General features: G+C 41.5%; 1 protein-coding gene and 1 pseudogene across 1 annotated transcript; one reads left to right on the top strand and one right to left on the bottom strand.

The window, feature by feature from the left end:
• Positions 1-227: 227 nt before the first annotated feature.
• On the top strand, positions 228-3501 carry LOC110535340 (single-strand DNA endonuclease ASTE1). The gene is made up of 4 exons (XM_036966650.2): positions 228-1578; positions 1662-1875; positions 1965-2136; positions 2265-3501. Exons 1-4 carry the CDS (start codon positions 277-279, stop codon positions 2671-2673), a joined length of 2097 nt encoding a protein of 698 aa, XP_036822545.2. The 5' UTR covers positions 228-276; the 3' UTR covers positions 2674-3501.
• An 11044-nt stretch (positions 3502-14545) lies between these two features.
• Positions 14546-15553, bottom strand: LOC149984845 (uncharacterized; annotated as a pseudogene).
• Positions 15554-20184: the final 4631 nt, after the last annotated feature.

Below are 20184 nucleotides of genomic sequence, written 5' to 3'. Positions count from 1 at the left end.
ATGCATAAGATAAGTGCTGAACATAATTTTACTATAATTGCAAAAAAACATCTAAAACACATTTCCACCCTTATTACCGTCATATAATGTCCCATTAACTATTATATGCCTACTGTGACAAGATACAATATGGGAGTGACAGATATGAGGTAAGGAAAATGAAACTTAAGGAAAGGAAAACTCACCCATTGTAATAATACTAGCCTCACTCAGTCACTCCCATGACTGCTGAAACTCTTCACTAAGAAATACATCACATCCCAGACAGAGCACACCATGGGCGTCCAGGGATTGACCAGCTTTATGGAGGAGAATGGAAACATTTTAAAAGATGTTCACCTCAGAAACAGCAAGTTGATCATCGATGGCAGTAATCTGTTCAACTTGCTTTATTTTAACTCACGTTTGGATCAGAGTCATGGAGGGGATTATGATGCTTTTGAGGACCAGGTCTGCAAGTTCTTTAAGGCTCTGAGAGACTGCGACATTGACCCCTTTGTGATTGTAGATGGGGGCTCCGACTACACCGACAAAAAGTTTGAAACTCTCAAAGAACGAGCTCAATCAAGGATCAACACTGCCAATGACTTGTCCATGGGGCTTCAGGGGAGCGGTGGTATATTACCAACCCTCATCAAATATGTCTTCAAACAGGTCCTCATCAGCCTGAATGTGCCGTACGCACAGTGCATTTGTGAGGCAGACCAAGAAATAGCCTCCCTGGCTCGAAGTTGGAACTGTCCAGTGCTGTCCAATGACAGTGACTTTTATATCTTTGACATCCAGGCAGGATTTCTGCCTATCTCCCATTTTCACTGGCAGAGAGTGTCTATGCAACGCGGGAGCTCTATAAGATACATTCCCTGCAAGCAGTACACCACAACAAGCTTCTGCAGACACTTCAATATCAACAGAAAAGTTCTCCCGGTCTTTGCCTCTGTGGCAGGAAATGACTACATCAAGTTGCGTAACATGGGTGTTTCCCTCAGGTGGGAAGAATACTCGTCAATGAAAGGAAGGTTTGCCCGCTTCGACGGCTTGCTGAATTGGCTGGCCCGCTTCCATGGGCAGAAGGAGGCCTTGGACTCTGTGCTCAGGCTCATCAGTCATAGTAACAACAGACAGAAAACAGGTGCTGTCCTCCATGGCCTCTCCCTGGGCATAGAAGAGTACCATCTTCCCCCTAGTTGCCTGGAGCGGTTCTTCAACGATGGAGTGGGACCAGGGCCCGGCCGTCTCCCAGAGCCTCTGAGGGTCCTTCCAGACTGGACCCTGCTGCCATTGATGGAAGGTAGACTTCCCTCCTGCATGGTAGACGTGATGCTGCTGGGAAGGATGATGCAGGGTGCCCAGGTGGAAGATCCCAGCTTGCCATGTGGGAACAACACCTCTCGGTCAATACGACAGGTACTCTACGGGCTGCTGCTGGGTGGGAGGAGGGCAGACCACAGCAGTCAGAGACCCCCAGTGGATGAAGTGGAGGAGTATTACAGGGAAGGCAAGAGCCTGACCAGCAGCATGGTTGAAGCCATCCTGCCCAGTGCTGCAGAACATATACAGCTAGACACTCTGCATCAGGTATGTATACATGTGTATGATATAGTATACAGTATATTCAAACATACTACTGTTGATTCTCATTCTCTTGCTGTGTTCCTTAGGCTCCAAGGTTAGTGCAGCTTAAGGTGTTTTTGGAGACACTTGGTGTGTCCCAGTCCACTATGAGCGGTGTCCCGCCTCATCTGCGTCTTCCTGTGGCTGTCACCTGCTACTGGCTGAGGCATGCCCATCCCCCTCCAGAACTCCCTGTCCTGCAGGCCCTGCTACTAGGATTGGTGTACGGAGAGCTCTGCAGACAGAGGAAGAGCCAAAGAGGTATGGCCCAGAGCATTTACGAGAAAACACACCATTTAGAATTGATGAATATCGAAGTGTAGCCACTGACTCCTCCTTTTTTGTAACAGGGTTTATGGAGGGACCAGTGTTGGAGAGGCTGAGAGGGCTGATTCAGAGAGGTAGAAGGAGCCTAGACCTAGGTGTGGCCCACGCCTACAGCCAGTGGCAGTGCTGCCTGAAAGAAAGCCTTCACCTCAACCAACTGCTGTGCTTCCCTCTAGCCGAGCCTCAGTGTGCCTGGTAAGGTGTCCCTTCCTAAGTCAACCCTTGCCCCTAAACTTAGAGCAGTGGTATTCATTCACATTGTATTTTATCCCATCAGAAACAGAGCTAATTCAACCATCTTTTGTTTCCTGGGTGGCGTCTAGGCTGTACAAGGGCACTCTGGTGCACCAGCTTGTGACCAAACTGAGAGGGGGGTTAACCCCGGATTCTCTCCTGATGGGAGGCCCTTGCTCTGGGCAGCTGTATAGGCCCATGCTGGGAGCCATACTCAACTCCCATGATGCCGCTGTCATCCCCTTGGTGTCTGGGCCACAGAGGGCCACACCTCCATCCTTGACACAGCCACTGGACGATTTGACGGCCCATCTACACATTCTGGCTCTGGAATATGATGATGATGATGGTGCTGGAGGTGGGAGCAAGGCCAAGCCAGAGGACGATCTGGGTTGGACGTTGGTCTCAGTGCGGACCAGGCACAAGAGCAAGGACAGATTCAACCGAGCTAGGAATCCAGAATTCTCCCGGAAGCAGGGGCGGATCGGCTGGGAATAGGGAGGGACCATTATATAACGGTTTAGATATAGAGACGTTCTGCTCAACTCTTCAATGTTTTTATTGTTCTTGTGTGTACTGTCGTAGCTGAATCAGAATTAGTTAGGTAACATTGATAAATAAGATGTTTTATTTTTTCTCATAATATGCTTCTCTTGGGAAAAGTCACTTGGGGCCCAGAGAGGGGAGAGGTCAGGCTTGTCTTTTACATGTCTGGTAATAGGCAGAATATCAGAAAGGGAGAGGTCAGGTTTGAACAAAATCTTCATAATGAATATATCTGTGAAACCATGTGAAGGGCTCCACTATGTCTGTACTCCAGTCACTCCCTCCTTTTCCCATTGGGGGGAGGAGTATGGCAGTGTCTAGAACCATTGTATGTCCCCTCTGATGTTGAAACTTGTCTTTCATAGTATATGACCTAGAGGCTCACTCCCCTCAGGGAGCTTGTCCAGGGGTGGGTTGTATTTGAGATGGGAGTATCTAGAATTGACAATTGATATATGCCATTGGATGAGGTAATGTTTTGGTAATATGAAGTACCAAGAACGAGAAGTAGAACCTCGTCTAAGAGACCAAACTGAACGATAATTTATAGCTAATGCTATCTGGCTATGGAATACTCCTCTCTCAAGTAAAAGGCCCTTTGTTAAGTTCCTAAGATCTGTGGTTCGTCATTGTGAGTTGAGAGAGGTGTATCTTGGCTATAAAAGATGAAGTATTATTTTGTAAGCACTCTCAGAATAAATGTATAGACACTGAATTGATCTGAGAGTCAAAGGGCTATGGTGAAGCTCATATTAATAAAATATGAAGTTTAAAGTATAACTCTGACTTGTGTGTGGTTTGTAAACTCTCCTTTCACTTAGTAATACAGGAAATGACCATGACAGTACCTTTTATGACTTCATTTACATTGTTTTTAGCATGAACTATAATAGAAGTTCTGATAAGTTTCACTTTGTTTTATTTTGGTCTTTGAAAATAGCTCTATAAATCCCATTTATTGTTACTATGACATTACTGCTGATCTGTACATATTTTATCATTTTATCAAAAAAATGAAAAATAACATTTAAACCAGCTGTTCTTGAGAATTATTGGTTATACACACTAAAGTCTATCTCTGCTTTGGCAGAATATTTTATATGGAACTCTTAAACTGAACATGTATGACTCTCAAACCAGTTAGCAGACACTTAAAATAATTACAAAAATTGTAGGTAAAACTTTATTTCAAGGGTCCATAATAAACCATTGATAAGGCATTTACAAACAGTTTGTGTGGTGTTCAGCAGTGCAGCTCTCTAGGCCCTCTACTCTTTCTTATTTTTAGCAATGACCTGGCACTGTCATTAAACAAAGCATGTTTGTCCATTTATGCTGATGATTCAACCAAAGCTGAATTAGCTGTTATTGGCAGAGAGGTTTGGAACTAATTTACCATCTGGTGATGTAACCTGATCCCACCAAAACAGGCTGAAATTATTTTCAAACACTAAAAGAGCATTATCATAATTTTTCCAATTTCACAGTATTATTCCAACCTGAAATATATACAAAACACAGGGAAATCTAGTTTTTGACTGAACTGGAACTTGAATAGAACCATGGGGCTTTGGGGACTTAAAGCTAGTATGAAGATATCTAAGTATTTATTGTCTCTCTGGGTGGGAATATGAACAGTTATTCTGTCTTTCTCTATGTCATTTATCCTTTGATTATTGTCTCTGTGCTGAGCTCTTTTAGGCTGTTCTGTAGCACTAGCCCCAAGTCAAATTCTGCTGCCTTATCACCGGTCATTATAGCAGGATTGGGGCCAATTCCATTTTGATTCAGTCAATTCAGGAAGTAAATTCCAATTCACAATTTTAATCTCATTGAAAAGCATGGAGAACATTTTAAAATGGAATTGGAATTTCAGTTTACTTCCTGGATTGCCTGGATTGAAATTAATTTGAGCCCAACCCTTGTGTATAGTGTACATAAACATTACAGGATCACACTTAACTTACCTGCTGTCAGAGTGGCACCTGTTGATCTAAGAATGTTAGGAAGAAAGTATGTAATATTGTTAATATTAAATTGATTATATTGTCGCTTATGTGTCTTTCCACTTCAACTGTAGTGGTCCAATGAGATACAGAGTACTTATGTCCTATAACTTTAAATGTAGTGGTCCAAATTGACAATGAGATACAGAGTACTTATGTCCTATAACTTTAAATGTAGTGGTCCAAATTGACAATGAGATACAGAGTACTTATGTCCTATAACTTTAAATGTAGTGGTCCAAATTGACAATGAGATACAGAGTACTTATGTCCTATAACTTTAAATGTAGTGGTCCAAATTGACAATGAGATACAGAGTACGTTTGTCCTATAACTTTAATGTAGTGGTCTAATAATACATTGGTGTATGGTTACTATGGTAATGCATATTCCAGTTATCATTCTCAACAAGGCTTCATGCTGAAATGGCTCATTTGCTGTAGCTATAACCCCCGGTACACACCGGATGCCATCCCAATGGACAGCAGTACATTCCACTGTGCATTATCAGCCATAAGCCTATCAAATTCAAGAATCAGCCAGCATAGTGTCTCTTGCTGATCTGTGTTTTTAAACAGATAATTTAGGTGCCATGTAAGCCTAGATACAATGTAATGTAATGACAAAGCGTTGTATGCTTGTAATAATGATGCACAAAATGATCACTTCAAATGATTGTGCTGTTTAAGCCGACTGTCACCGTTTGTACTGATGACTGAGTAATGTTTGTACTGATGACTGAGTAATGTTTGTACTGATGACTGAGTAATGTTTGTACTGATGACTGAGTAATGTTTGTACTGATGACTGAGTAATGTTTGTACTGATGACTGAGTAATGTTTGTGCTGATGACTGAGTAATGTTTGTACTGATGACTGAGTAATGTTTGTACTGATGACTGAGTAATGTTTGTACTGATGACTGAGTAATGTTTGTAACGATGACTGAGTAATGTTTGTACTGATGACTGAGTAATGTTTGTACTGATGACTGAGTAATGTTTGTACTGATGACTGAGTAATGTTTGTACCGATGACTGAGTAATGTTTGTACTGATGACTGAGTAATGTTTGTACTGATGACTGAGTAATGTTTGTACTGATGACTGAGTAATGTTTGTACTGATGACTGAGTAATGTTTGTACTGATGACTGAGTAATGTTTGTACTGATGACTGAGTAATGTTTGTAACGATGACTGAGTAATGTTTGTACTGATGACTGAGTAATGTTTGTACTGATGACTGAGTAATGTTTGTACTGATGACTGAGTAATGTTTGTACTAATGACTGAGTAATGTTTGTACTGATGACTGAGTAATGTTTGTAGTGATGACTGAGTAATGTTTGTACCGATGACTGAGTAATGTTTGTACTGATGCCTGAGTAATGTTTGTACTGATGACTGAGTAATGTTTGTACGGATGACTGAGTAATGTTTGTACTGATGACTGAGTAATGTTTGTACCGATGACTGAGTAATGTTTGTACTGATGACTGAGTAATGTTTGTACTGATGACTGAGTAATGTTTGTAGTGATGACTGAGTAATGTTTGTAGTGATGACTGAGTAATGTTTGTACCGATGACTGAGTAATGTTTGTACTGATGACTGAGTAATGTTTGTACTGATGACGGAGTACTGTTTGTACTGATGACTGAGTAATGTTTGTACTGATGACTGAGTAATGTTTGTACCGATGACTGAGTAATGTTTGTAGTGATGACTGAGTAATGTTTGTACTGATGACTGAGTAATGTTTGTACTGATGACTGAGTAATGTTTGTACCGATGACTGAGTAATGTTTGTAGTGATGACTGAGTAATGTTTGTACCGATGACTGAGTAATGTTTGTACTGATGACTGAGTAATGTTTGTACTGATGACTGAGTAATGTTTGTACTGATGACTGAGTAATGTTTGTACTGATGACTGAGTAATGTTTGTACTGATGACTGAGTAATGTTTGTACTGATGACTGAGTAATGTTTGTACTGATGACTGAGTAATGTTTGTACCGATGACTGAGTAATGTTGGTACCGATGACTGAGTAATGTTTGTACTGATGACTGAGTAATGTTTGTACTGATGACTGAGTAATGTTTGTACTGATGACTGAGTAATGTTTGTACCGATGACTGAGTAATGTTTGAATGGTTTTAGACTAATCGTTTTGGTTTGACTGCTTTACCAATGAAAATGGTTGGCTACTGGCAGCTCAATGCAGTATGAACAAAACAAGCTCAACCACAGTTTAATTGTTTTCTAGGCCGATATTTATTATTGTCACATGTTTTTTGTGTTGTTTATCAGATGATTTATTTTGGGGATGTTATTATCAAGGATACTCATTTGTTAATATTTCGTTTTTTGTCACTGAAAACATCACTGATGTGTCCCGAGAAATGTGTAATAAATGTATCATCAGTCATTCTGTTCCAGTTCCTAATATTGTTCTATAGAAACGGTTATTTTACACAAAATGTAGCCGATTTATTGTCCATAGTCTTTCCTGGTTTAGTTAAGTTTTAGGTGAGAATATGGAGCATACTATTGGTACCGTAATAACAAGCAATGTCCTTTCTTCATTAGATAATGGTTAATCATTGTCCCATTTCTTATCAGGTAACTTTTATAGACTGTATGTAAAACGTTTATGTTCCTCATCACATCTAATAGGATCACTTCTCATCAGCGTACAGTCATAGTTAGGGGTGGCAGGGTAGCCTAGTGGTTAGAGCATTGGACTAGTAACTGGAAGGTTGCAAGTTCAAACCCCTGAGCTGACAAGGTACAAATCTGTCGTTCTTCCCACACATGTCATAAAAGGCTGTCATAACAATGAGCTTGGCATGGGTTACCACTGTTAAGGAGTTGGCATGCGAAGCTCATTGTCATGACATGTGTTTTGCATACAATGAGAGAACAAGGATGGATTTTGGATCTAGATGTTCATACTTTAGTTTTTAGGACCCGCATGTACAGCCTGCTTTAGCTGTAACTGGATATTAAAATAGAAGAACTACGATCATGTATATCCTACCAACAAGGCATTAACAACTGTAATATCTTATGTTTCACTGAGTCGTGGCTGAACGACGACATGAATAAAATACAGCTGGAGGGTTTTACGCTTAATCGGCAGGATAGAACAGCAGCCTCTGGAAAGACAAGGGTGGCGGTCTGTGTATTTTTTGTAAACAATAGCTGTTGCACAAAATCTGAGGAAGTCTCAAGGTTTTCTCGCCTGAGGTAGATTATCTCCAGATAAGTTGTAGACCACACTATTTACCAGATAGTTTTCATCTATATTCTTCCTAGCTGTCTATTCACCACCACAAACTGATGCTGGCACTAAGACCGCACTCAATGAGCTGTATACGGCCATAAGCAAACAGGAAAATTCTCATCCAAAAGCGGCGCTCCTAGTGGCCGGAGACTTTAATGCAGGGAAATGCAACTGCACTGTCCGATTTACAGTAGCTATTACAGTGATTATTGTTTGAGGTTGCGAACCACATAAAAAAAAAATTCCACCGGCACAGATTTCATACATTCACATATAATGATGAAATGTTCACTTACTTTTTGAAAATCTTCCTCTGATTTGTCATCCAAAGGGTCCCAGCTTTTTTACATCCCAAAAAGTCTGTTTAGTTGGCGCCATCAATTTGAGTAATCCACTCGTTCAACTTGCAGAGAAAGGAATCCGAAAATCTACCCCTAAACTTTGGTTGAACAAGTCAAAATATGTTTTATTTACTCCTCAGACACCCTAAAATGTAATCAAGCTATAATATTTATGTAGGAAAATAAGTATGTTCAATAGGAAACCGATTTTAGCAGGTGCGCGACTTCGTCATGGCGCACAGAAACATGGGTTTCCCAGACTGTCCTCTTACAAAAACTGTTATTTCTTATTTGTTTGAACATAGACTGCTGACACCCCGTGGGAGCCATAGGAATTGCATCCAGGGAGCTATTTTACAATATGACCTTTCTCTTGCATTTCTAAGAGGATGTTCTCTCTCAAAAATAAATTCTGGTTGGTTTGTCTTTGGATTTTCTCCTACCATATCTATTGTGTTATATTCTCCTACAGTATTTTAAGATTTCTACAAACTTCAGATTGTTTTCTTTCCAATGGTACCAATTATATGCATATCCTGGCTTCAGGGCCTGAGCTCCAGGCAGTTTACTTTGGGCACGTCATTCAGACAGGAAGTGGAGAAAAAAGGGGCCTATCCCTAAGAAGATATATCATTGTTGCATTGGATTAGATAAAAAGTATCTAAAATGAGAACCAAATGTCTAGACTGTGGTTTCTCACTCTACTATCTCGGCTTTGAGGCTGCGTGACTATCCGCAGGTGCAAGCAGTTCTCAGCCTGAGAAGTAAAGCAGTACATCTCCATTACCCAGTACTTTTCCATCATTACGCATTGCATCTGAGCTCCTAGAGCTCCTAGAGTGTGCGGCTAGAGCTCCTAGAGTGTGCGGCTCTCTTTTATTTTCAAGTTTCTACTCCGCTAGCCAGCACCTCGTCTTAATAGGTGTGCGTTTATTTTTCTTCTAGATCGTTCTGTTACCCAGTAAACAGCACCCTACTGATAAAAAAGCTCTTAAACGATGCCGAATGATAATTATTTTCCTGACACTGGTCATAGACCCATACAAGATTACTTTGAATATAGCCAAAGGGAGCGTGATAAGATCATTATTTCGGAGTCCCTTTTTGACATGCCGGGAGGTAAGTCTGACCTCTCGAAATAACTGTTACATTTATCTAAGCGCCAGACGAGAACGCATCTACATATAGTCACTCTTAGTGATTATGTGCGTCAAGGCATTATTCCACGGGGACTCAGGTGGCAAAAAGAACCATCATTGGGACAGCGCACAGATGATTACTGTGGGCGCTGGTGTGCCATCCTGAACAAATGCTCTATTGATTTAATGACATTAATTATTGACCATTTGAAGAAGGATTTTATTGAAATGGATAACACGATTAAAGACAAACGCACAGCTCTACAAACAGTTGTTAATGATGATGGCATATTCAATGAACTGATGAAAACTAACCAAGCGCTTCAGGACAAGTTGTCTACAGAAAAAAAAAACTTAAAATCAAGAAATTCAACCAAGACAAAAAAGACAAGGCCGATGGTAAAGTCTACTTCTGGAGAAACCCTGACAAAAGAGGTCCTGCTCCCCCTCTCCATGACAGACGCAGGAGGGATGCCGCTTACTTCTATCCACCCTTGTCTGATCAACGCTCTACAACCAGCGCCTCATCGGCTTCCAGTGGTAGTTTTTTATTCAACGAGAGACTGGATGGACGGAAGGGCGGAGGAGGCCGCCAGGGTAAGAAGAAACGACTATCAGAGGCAGAGGAGACCGTTCACACGTTCCCAGAACCCACGGGACTGAGTGTCTTTAATTTATCAAGCAGGATATTGAGCCCTGCCCATGTCTCTTTGCTTAATAAAGGGTTATCTTTTGTGCCTACAACTCAGTGCAACGATTTTGATGTTAAGGTAGACATGTTTAAGATTTTTAGAAACATCCGTTTAAGGGAATACTTTAGCTCCCCTAATTCTGACACTTCTATTGAACCAGTAGGTTGCTCTCCTGCACATACTCCGACTCCTTTTAGAAGCAAAAGTTATTTTATACCTCCAGCCAATCGCAATCACTCTATCGAGACATATTGCAGACTTGTGAAAAATGATGTTGGACTTCTCCTTAAGAATAAACAGGGATCCAAATCTTTCCATAATTTACCCAAGAATGAAAAGCAAGCTTTGCTTGATTTACAATCTGATACGTCAGTCCTTATTCGTCCCGCTGATAAGGGTGGGTCGGTTGTACTCATGAATAGGACAGCTTATAAATGAGTGTCATAGACAGCTGCTTGACAACACCTTTTACAAGAAACTCAGAAGTGACCCCACTTCCCAATTTCAGAATACTATCTTGTCTGTCCTAGATGGGTATTTAAGTTCTGGTCAGATAACCAAAAAATAACATGCTTTTTTGGCTATTCAACACCCTGAAATTGCCACTTTCTATACTTTGCCGAAATTACACAAGAATGTTACACAACCTCCAGGGCGCCCTATTGTAGCGAGCATTGATGCAGTAACAGCCCCTCTATCTACTTTTGTTGACTTTTTTATTAGACCACTCGCAGAACAGCTCCCCTCCTTTGTAAAGGACACCAGCAGTATGATCTCTATCATTGAATCTCTTGATCCTCTCCCCGAGAATACCTTGTTAGTTACTTTTGATGTTGAGTCATTATACACTAATATTCCACACGAGGGCGGTATTGAAGCTATGGAACATTTTCTTCTGCAACGTGACCCTAATGAACTACCTTCCAGTGCATGCATTGTAACATTGGCTGAAATAGTACTCACGCATAACTATTTCATGTTTCTAAATGATTTCTTTATTCAGACGAAAGGTACTGCTATGGGATCCCCCATGGCTCCTAACTATGCTAATTTATATGTGGGTTACATGGAGAAGCAGTCTATTTTCAATCCTCTCAAAAATGTTTTCTTGCCTCACATCATTATTTGGAAACGGTATATTGATGATATTTTTGTTCTATGGAGGGGTGATGCAAAACAGCTCCAGGCGTTCCATGCTTTTCTTAACTCCTGTTCTGAGCATCTGAGATTTACTATGCAATCTGATACATCAAATCAGTTTTCTTGATCTTCTGATCTTGTATGAAGATGATGTTCTATACACTGATCTTTACAGGAAGCCTACTGATCGTAACAGTTTGTTGAGGGCTGATAGTTGTCACCCACTTCCCTTGAAAAATAGTTGGCCCTACATCCAATTCTGTCGAATCAAAAGAATTTGCAAAAAACAATCCGATTTTGACAGAAATATGGCTGAGACACAAAGAAAGTTCAAGGAGAGGGGCTACAAGAATGATCAGATTAATATTGCCATTGAGAAAATTCAAAACCTTTTTCAAGGTCAGTCTCGCAAAAAGACGCATTCTATTCAAAGTGCTCTGAACAAATTAAGGGACTTGTTCACAAACATTGGCACATCCTAAAATCCGATGATAGTCTCGGTAATGTGTTTTCGAACCTTCCCTTGGTCGTATTCTCGCGGGGCAGAAATCTCAGAGACCAATTGGTAAACTCTGATTTACCACCCCAAGATATTCCTGAACAATGTCTTTTTGCGCCCCTACTGGATGGAAATTACAAATGTAATGGCTGTGCTCAATGCAATGGCACTTATAAATGTAGATCCTTCAAACACCCACAAACAGGGAAATCGATCCCAATAAAAGGTGTTATTACGTGCTCCACTAAGGCAGTTATTCTTCAAGTTATCTTATAACTTGTCCTTGTGGTAAAAATGATGTGGGTAAAACAAAGCGCAAATTAAAAGTCCATATCTCAGAGCATCGTAGCACCATTAGGTGTAAAAACTTTACTTATCCAGTTGCGGCCCACTTCTTGGAGGCAGGCCACTCGATTTCATCTCTGCGTTATATTGGCATCAAACATGTCACCCTCCCTAGGAGAGGGGGTGACCTTGATAATTTATTGTTAAAACGAGAGGCTGCCTGGATCTTTGATTTAAAGACCCTTGCGCCCTTCAGTCTCAACGTAGACTTTGATCTGAAGCCATTCTTGTGATTATTGTGACTTTGCCATTGTAATTGTTTGTAAACTTATATAGTCAAATTAATCTATGATCGTATGCTATCCATTTGTTTGTATGCTGTTCTTTGTATGACATTTTAATATTTGATTATTAACCAATGATATTAGGCCACTCCTGGCCATGATTACAGACACCTGTGTCTTTTGACACTATATAAACGAGTCATCCCGCAGTGTTTGTGATTATACCCTGATGAAGACAGCTTGGCTGTCGAAACGTTGGTATTAGATTTTTGCATCTGAGCTCCTAGAGTGTGCCGCTCTCTTTTATTTTCAAGCATACAAAGGTTATCACATATATACAGTAATCATGGCATTGTGAATATCTGGGTTTTCCCTCTTCACAAAGCAGAAAGACTCCATTTAATCAGTGCACACCACTCGTTTTTATTACAACACACCTGTCATAATTGTTTTCTTTACTAAAGTACATGTTTATTATTGCTAAAGGTACTGCATAGGTGTAAATATGTTTTTTTTGTGCAAGAGATAGCACTTGTGTAGCCTAAGAAAGTAGCAGAAATGTGCAGAAAGTAGATCTGAATGCATTTTATTGAAGGGAAACAATAACAGTCTTGAACTTTTTTGGCAACATAGTGATATATTCTTATATATACTGTACAATGAGGAATTCAACTACAAAATACTAGTTGTCTTCCATTTTTTTGAACCATTTCCCCCACCCACAAGGTATATAAACAATAACAATAAATAATAATAAAATAAGATACAATACAAAAACGTGAAGAACATAAATCAATCAACTCTAATTTTCACATGTAGGACAGTATGCAAGTGTGTGTACATGGACTTTTCAGATGTATTTCTCACATGGGCAGCACATAGTATTTGTTTTTCAGTCCTTCTTTGGGGGCAGAACTGGCATCTCCTCCTCTTGTCTGCCCCAGCTACAGCCTCAGGTGGATCAGGACTAGATTCAGCCCCCTGAACAGCTCTCACAAGCTCTGCAGAGGCTGCTGTGCAGGGGAGGCGCTCCCTTCTTGGATTGTGTGGGGTTACATGTGCCTTTCCCAGCTGCTCCAGGAACACTCTCCTCTTGTTCCGCTTATCAGGCACCCAGGTAGGGTTGATCTTGTTCTATATCACAAAGGCATTTTATGAGGACACATCAATGATGCTATGAAAGATGACCAGGGGCCAGCGGGCAGTCATCCTCCTGCAGCTGTAAGTTCCAATCACCTTGTCCAGGTTGTCCTCAACTCCTTTGTTGTGGTTGTAGTCCAGGATGATGACTGGCTTCCTGTCCTCCCGATCACTGATCTCAGCCGTCTTGTGCAGTGTGCTCAGAAGGACCACATTCTTGTTGCTGTTTGGGAGGTAAGAAACTAGAGTGGTGGTGAAGACAAACTTTGATGAGAAGGCCTCTCTCACCCTTGTTGCGAGGAGTGCAGGGGGGAGCTTAGGCTTGTTCTTTCTAACTGTACCAATCATGGTGATCTTCCTCTTCAGGAGCTGCTGGCTGAGTTCATAAGAGGTGAAGAAATTGTCACACGTGACATTGTGCCCCCTCAGTCCATCTGTCACATCTAGCACAACCCGCATCTCCTGGTTCTTCTCCGGGCCTCCACTGGTCGGCTTCCCTGTGTAGACTTGCATCTTCCAAGCGTAGCTGGATTGTGCGTCACAGGCCACCCATATCTTGAGGCCATATTTTGCTGGCATGCTGGGCATATACTGCCGGAAAGGACAGCGACCTTTTGACAAAAGAGATTACTATCAGTAATTAGTATCAGTGTCACCGAAAACAATCACATAAATCAATGATATTATAGCAATACATAATAAAATTAACAGTGAAAATCACTTACATTACAGATATGAAAATAAAAATGTACATCTGAATGGAACCAGTTGCTCATCCACTGTTACTTCAGGCCCAGGGTTGTAGAGGTACAGTATGGCAGACGCTCCACCCACTTCTCCCAGACCTCTCTTATGGCTCCACCCATTTCTCCCAGACCTCTCATATGGCTCCACCCACTTCTCCCAGACCTCTCTTATGGCTCCACCCACTTCTCCCAGACCTCTCTTATGGCTCCACCCACTTCTCCCAGACCTCTCTTATGGCTCCACCCACTTCTCCCAGACCTCTCTTATGGCTCCACCCATTTCTCCCAGACCTCTCTTATGGCCGCCAGTTTGTCTCTCACATGTCTTGCAGGTCTTGACTCATGGTTATCAAATCGTAGCATTCTTGAGAAAGTGTGAAAGACTTTCAGTGGCATCGTGGCATGGAAAATCACCCTTCTACTCTCTGCATCCCAGAGACTACATGTAGCCTCGCCTTGGGACCTATACACAAGATTAGCAGCCCTATGTAGGCACGCAGGTCAATTTCATCCATCCTTTTCCAGTTGTCTCCATATATATGGAAACCCTCCAAATTTCTCATCTCCAGGATGATTTTTTCGATGGCTGGTGTAATGAACATGTAGAATGTTGAGGCGATGTCCTGGGCATGGGCAACTGCATGTATTGTGGGCCCTGAGGTCATCCTTATGACATTTTGTGCTGCCATCCTGCCCTGGTTGTCATATGGTGACAAGGACCATGTTATTTTGCTGTTCTTTGACAAAAATGTCTCAATATCAGCTTGGGGGATTTCTTCTTCATCTGAAGATGATGCATTGTGCTCTGAGTTGTATTCTTCTTCGTCTTCTTCTTCAGATACCTCCTCCTCTTCTAAATCATTATTCTCTTGTTCCTCCTGGACATCTGAACAAATTGGGCACTGAAACGTGCACTCATGGCTTCAGCAGAGAGAGAACTGAGGAGACTGTCATCTGCAGCCCCATTATAGCCTCTGACTGCATTCCCCATTAGTAAAAAACGCTTTCAAGAAGTGACCCACTTCTATGTGGAACTTTATTCGTAATTCCTAGTGGTTAGAGAGTTGGACCAGTAACCGAAAGGTTGCTGGATTGAATCCCTGAGCTGACAAGGCAAAAATCTGTCATTCTGTCCCCTGAACAAGGCAGTTAACCCACTGTTCCCCTGTAGGTTGTCATTGTAAATAAGAATTTAACTATGACTTGCATAGTTAAATATTTTTAAATACAAAAAATGTCTTCTGTACTTGTGGTGGCCTTAACTTCATGTTGTTTTGGAATTATAATATTGACAAAGTTCCAGTGAAACTTTCTGCTTTTCATCGGCAGGTTTTCTTGTCGAGGTCCTTCCTTCAAGCATCATTTTTCTCCAGACATATTATATAAAAATACTTCTGTTTTTAGAATATTGGTTCCGAAATAACATCTTATTTGTGAGCCAACTGGTAAATGCAGAGGGGCTTTTACTTAATTATAAGGAATTCTTATCACTTTACAAGGTTTTAGATGCCATTCCCTCAGGTGTTGCTTTATTATTCAGGAAAGTGTCAAGACCTGGGGCCTGTTGCACAAAAGTAGAATTAAGACATCCGGGATAAATGACTCAGCTGAGCTCAATGAAGCCAAAACATGTGCGTCCAGGCTTAATTGGTTGCACAAAGACCAAGCCAGGATGAGCAGACACGGATTCATTAAGCCAGGTGAAACCAATCCTGGATAGGTGCGCGCTCACGGCTCACTCAAATAGACCCCGCCACAGATCACAGATTAACTGATTTACCATGGCAACTAGAGCCGCGTACTTTTCCCCGTCGGAAGCACAAATCCTCATGGAGGCATACGAGGAGGTAAAATATATAATTAAGAAGAAAGGCAACACCGCCACAGTGATAAAGCAAAGAGAAAAAGCGTGGCAAAGTATTGCAGACCGCCTGAATGCGTAAGTAGTGCACAATTACACACTCACCGCTCCGCTGAAACATCACAATTACAATTCAAATATTTAATTCACATCTCCAAAAATGCAGTTGTACTGTAATTATGAAACGGTTAATTTTTTTTATTGAAATGCACTGCAGATATGAGTGAAATTGTGTAAAGTAACTCCATCACACTGTATAAAGCTATGATAAAATTTGATATTTTTACTGAAAACAAGACAAAAATACCAAGTAATTTTTTGCAGTGTGACTCCATTAAGTGTGTGTGTGTGTGTGTGTGTGTGTGTGTGTGTGTGTGTAGATTAAACATGAACGGGCCAAAACGGACATGGCAGCAGGTCAAAATCAAATACAAGAACATTCTGCAGAATGGTATGGTCCCTGACTAATATTTAACAAAGCACAAGCATATATTGTACCCAGAAGGTGCCTGCTCACACATTGTCTGTACTGTTTTAGCAGTGAAAAAGAATACCCACAGACAAGGCACGGGTGGTGGGTCACCAAAGGCTGACCTTACCCCAGCAGAGGACATGGCCTTGGAGCTAAATAAAGGCAGGCCCGTCTTAGAGGGGATCCCTGGGGGGAAAGAGACGAGCATAGGTTCCTCCCAAGATGCCACCCGCTTCATTCAAGGTATGTCCTTCCATCTCTACATGGGATACAACCACATTCATATTGAATCAATTTGGACTGTCTGACTTTGGTTTACCTATTGCCTTGCAGTGTCTGGCAGCACTGTGTTCCTGTTAGAGCCACCAGCACAAGCACCAGACGATGCTGATCCAGTGAGTACTCCATCAAAGGCATACTGTAGGCCTGGCATGTCTTGTCTACTAGCTTCAATATGAATCCGATTAAATGTGATAGGGTGAAGGCCCCAGTGCAGCAGCAACAGCACATGATGGAGACGATGATGAGGAGGAGACCATCTCTCTGGATTCCAGAAGGCATGAGGTATCATGTTAAGACTGTGAAAGTACTATTTACTCTACAATGGTGAGGAGTCCTCATCAAAATCAAAAAATCTAATTTCTTTTACAGGACCCAGATGCTATACAGTGGGAAAACCAGCCTGGCAACATAGTGCGTATTAATAAAAGGACACCACATCCTGCCAAATTCCAGCTGCGCTAATTGTATTGTGTTCACAGAGCTCACAAGCTATCAGAAAGTTGTATGGCAACCACCTCCGGTGCCAAATAGAACTGGCAGACATAGACATTCAGTACAAGAAGAAAAAGATGGAAAATCTTGCACTGGAGTTCGAAATAAAAAAGAGGACAATTAGGAAACTGGACCTTGAAATAAAAAAACTTGAGAGGGAGGTGAGATATGCCTTCAATGTACACTGTATGCTAACTGTAACACAAATGTATTAATCATTATTTTTCTTTCCTCCCCCAGCTCCAAGAAGATGACACAGCTCAAAATAAAAATTAGGTATATTCTCGTAAAGTCAAGTGAGCCATGACATATGAGCTCTTATTGTGAGCACACAGGACGGTGGCATCTTTCTAAGGTTTTTTTTATTTTCCCAGCAATCAGTACAACCAAGTCATCGTTATAAGGCATCGCCCTCTTTTGCCCACCCCCCCCAGCACCAGGTGTGGCCACTAGCCTATATGAAGGCCCAAAATTGTGTGTTCCTTTCTGCTCTGACAATGGCATGCCCATTCGTGCGAGATGTGGTGGATGAAGAAGCACTTGTGCTGAGGAGAGCCTTCAGGTGAGAAAGGGTCTTCAGGGACCGGTTGGACCCACTGGCCTTCCCTGATGACCATCTATATGAAAGATACAGGTTTTCTGCAGATGGCATCAGGTATCTATGCAGACTACTGGGTCCCAGGATTAAGCACCGCACTGCACGGAGCCATGCACTGAGTGTGGAGCAAATGGTTTGTGTGGCCTTGCGCTTTTTTGCTAGTGGAGCCTTCCTGTACTCAGTGGGGGATGCAGAACAGCTGAACAAGGCCACAATTTGCCGCACAATAAGGAGTGTGTGTCTGGCTATCAAAGCATTAGCAGATGTCTTCATCTCCTTCCCTGGCCACAGAAGACTCTGTGACATCAAAGAGGAGTTCTATAGGATTGCAGGTAAGAGGATCTACAAATTACAGGACAACTGTTAACACATAGTAGGATACTCATTACTTTGTGTGACAGGTTTCCCCAATGTCATTGGTGCAGTGGACTGCACACACATAAGGATAAAAGCCCCCTCAGGTGCCCATGAGGCCGATTTTGTGAATAGGAAATCCTTTCACAGCATTAATGTTCAGGTGAACATAACTTTTTGATATTGTCCATTGACGAACACTCTGCATTGCCAGTGATGTGCATTGATTGGTGTAATATTCCTCATCTTATGATTTCAGATGGTCTGCAATGCTGACTGTGTGATCAGCAATGTTGTGGCAAAATGGCCTGGCTCAGTCCATGACTCCAGAATCTTTCGGGCCTCTGAAATCTATCAGTGCCTATCACAAGGTAAGCCACACAACCCCTATTTATAACCATCATGGCTGTGTCAAGAATATCACTGTGTTTATGAGGTAGTAATGATGAGATTTTGTGTTGACAGGTGAATTCTCTGGTGTGTTGCTGGGAGACAGGGGGTATGGCTGCCAGCCTTTTCTCCTGACACCTTTCACAGACCCCCAGGAAGCACAGCAGGCCTACAACCATGCCCATGCCAGGACCAGGGCCAGAGTTGAAATGACCTTTGGCCTCCTGAAGGCACGCTTTCACTGCCTTCACAAATTAAGGGTCAGCCCTGTTAGGGCATGTGATATTACTGTGGCTTGTGCTGTCCTCCACAATGTGGCCTGCCTGAGGAAGGAGAGGGCCCCCAGAGTGCCACCAGCCATGGACTGGGACAATCCGGCAATCTTCCCTGATGACGACAGTGGTCGGCTGCTGAGGGACCAATATGTGTTGAATTATTTTAGTTAGTATGTGTGCTTTCAATTTTGGTTAAATATGTCCTGCGGTGGCAGAGGAATTTGGGTTTTTTTGGGTTCGTTTTTTGACGAATTTGGCCTCTTATGATGTTTGTGCGGTATACTGTGTGTAATACAAGGCTGCAGGGAGGCTACTGCATCCATTCATTTGTCTGTTCAGTTGATGTGTATGGATTTGTCCTGCATTTATTTTAGTGTGCAGACATGCAGGGTGTGTTATACACATTCAAAGGTCTGTATATGTATCATTTTGTATAATATGCTTAGATTCTGTGCTTTCCATCTTGTAGAGTCACTGTGACTTCAGTTTTGAAAGGAGCTGATGGTTTACCTGCTTTGTTTTGTCCTTATTCAATAAAGGAACATAATGTTACACATTGTGTTTTTATATTCATATGGAATGTGTATTTGTTTATATGACAGAGTACTAGGGCCACACTGAAGAAAAAGGATAAAGTCATACATTTATGAGGCTGGTTCTTTCTGCAGAAAAGCTACATATTGTTTTTACAGTTTTGATACTTATGACAATGTGATACTTAATATTCTGGCACATCAGCATGTCTTTGTTTATGAAACCATACTGAAGTACAATTTCACGAAATGCCCCACATCTGTCATTTTAACAACTGTCCTCCTTTAAAACAACTGGTTACAATATTATGACTTGTGTTTTTTTCCCCTCTGTGGCCCTAATATTCTAGCATTTTATATATAGCCTTATAGTCTATGGGAAACTGTAAATTATCTAATGATAGCAACATCATCTAAAAATCATTTTTTATCCAAAATCATTGAAATTAATGATCACAAACGTTTAAATAACAGTGGGTCTAGTTATATGTGATAACAATGTATAGTGAGCAGTGAAATAACTATTGGTTTCCATTTGTGGTGACTGCTGACTGACATTAGGGATGAGATTAAATAGATCCTGGAATTTAGCCTGGTCTGGAGCAGGCTAGCTCCACAGAATAAATCTCCATGGTAATTTAT

This window comes from Oncorhynchus mykiss, chromosome 2, assembly GCF_057628025.1.
Source record: "Oncorhynchus mykiss isolate SJ-2025 chromosome 2, ASM5762802v1, whole genome shotgun sequence".
NCBI classification, from domain to species: domain Eukaryota; kingdom Metazoa; phylum Chordata; class Actinopteri; order Salmoniformes; family Salmonidae; genus Oncorhynchus; species Oncorhynchus mykiss.
The sequence above is the reverse complement of the archived record's forward strand: the minus strand, read 5'-3'. Positions and strand labels throughout refer to the sequence as shown.

What these genes read in the sequence shown, in the direction of transcription:
- LOC110535340 (XM_036966650.2), top strand. Translation starts at nt 277, where the DNA reads ATGGGCGTCCAGGGATTGACCAGCTTTATGGAGGAGAATGGAAACATT. An exon ending in AGCTAGACACTCTGCATCAG is followed by an intron (nt 1,579 to 1,661) that starts GTATGTATACAT and finishes TGTGTTCCTTAG; the next exon opens with GCTCCAAGGTTAGTGCAGCT. An exon ending in GCCGAGCCTCAGTGTGCCTG is followed by an intron (nt 2,137 to 2,264) that starts GTAAGGTGTCCC and finishes GGTGGCGTCTAG; the next exon opens with GCTGTACAAGGGCACTCTGG.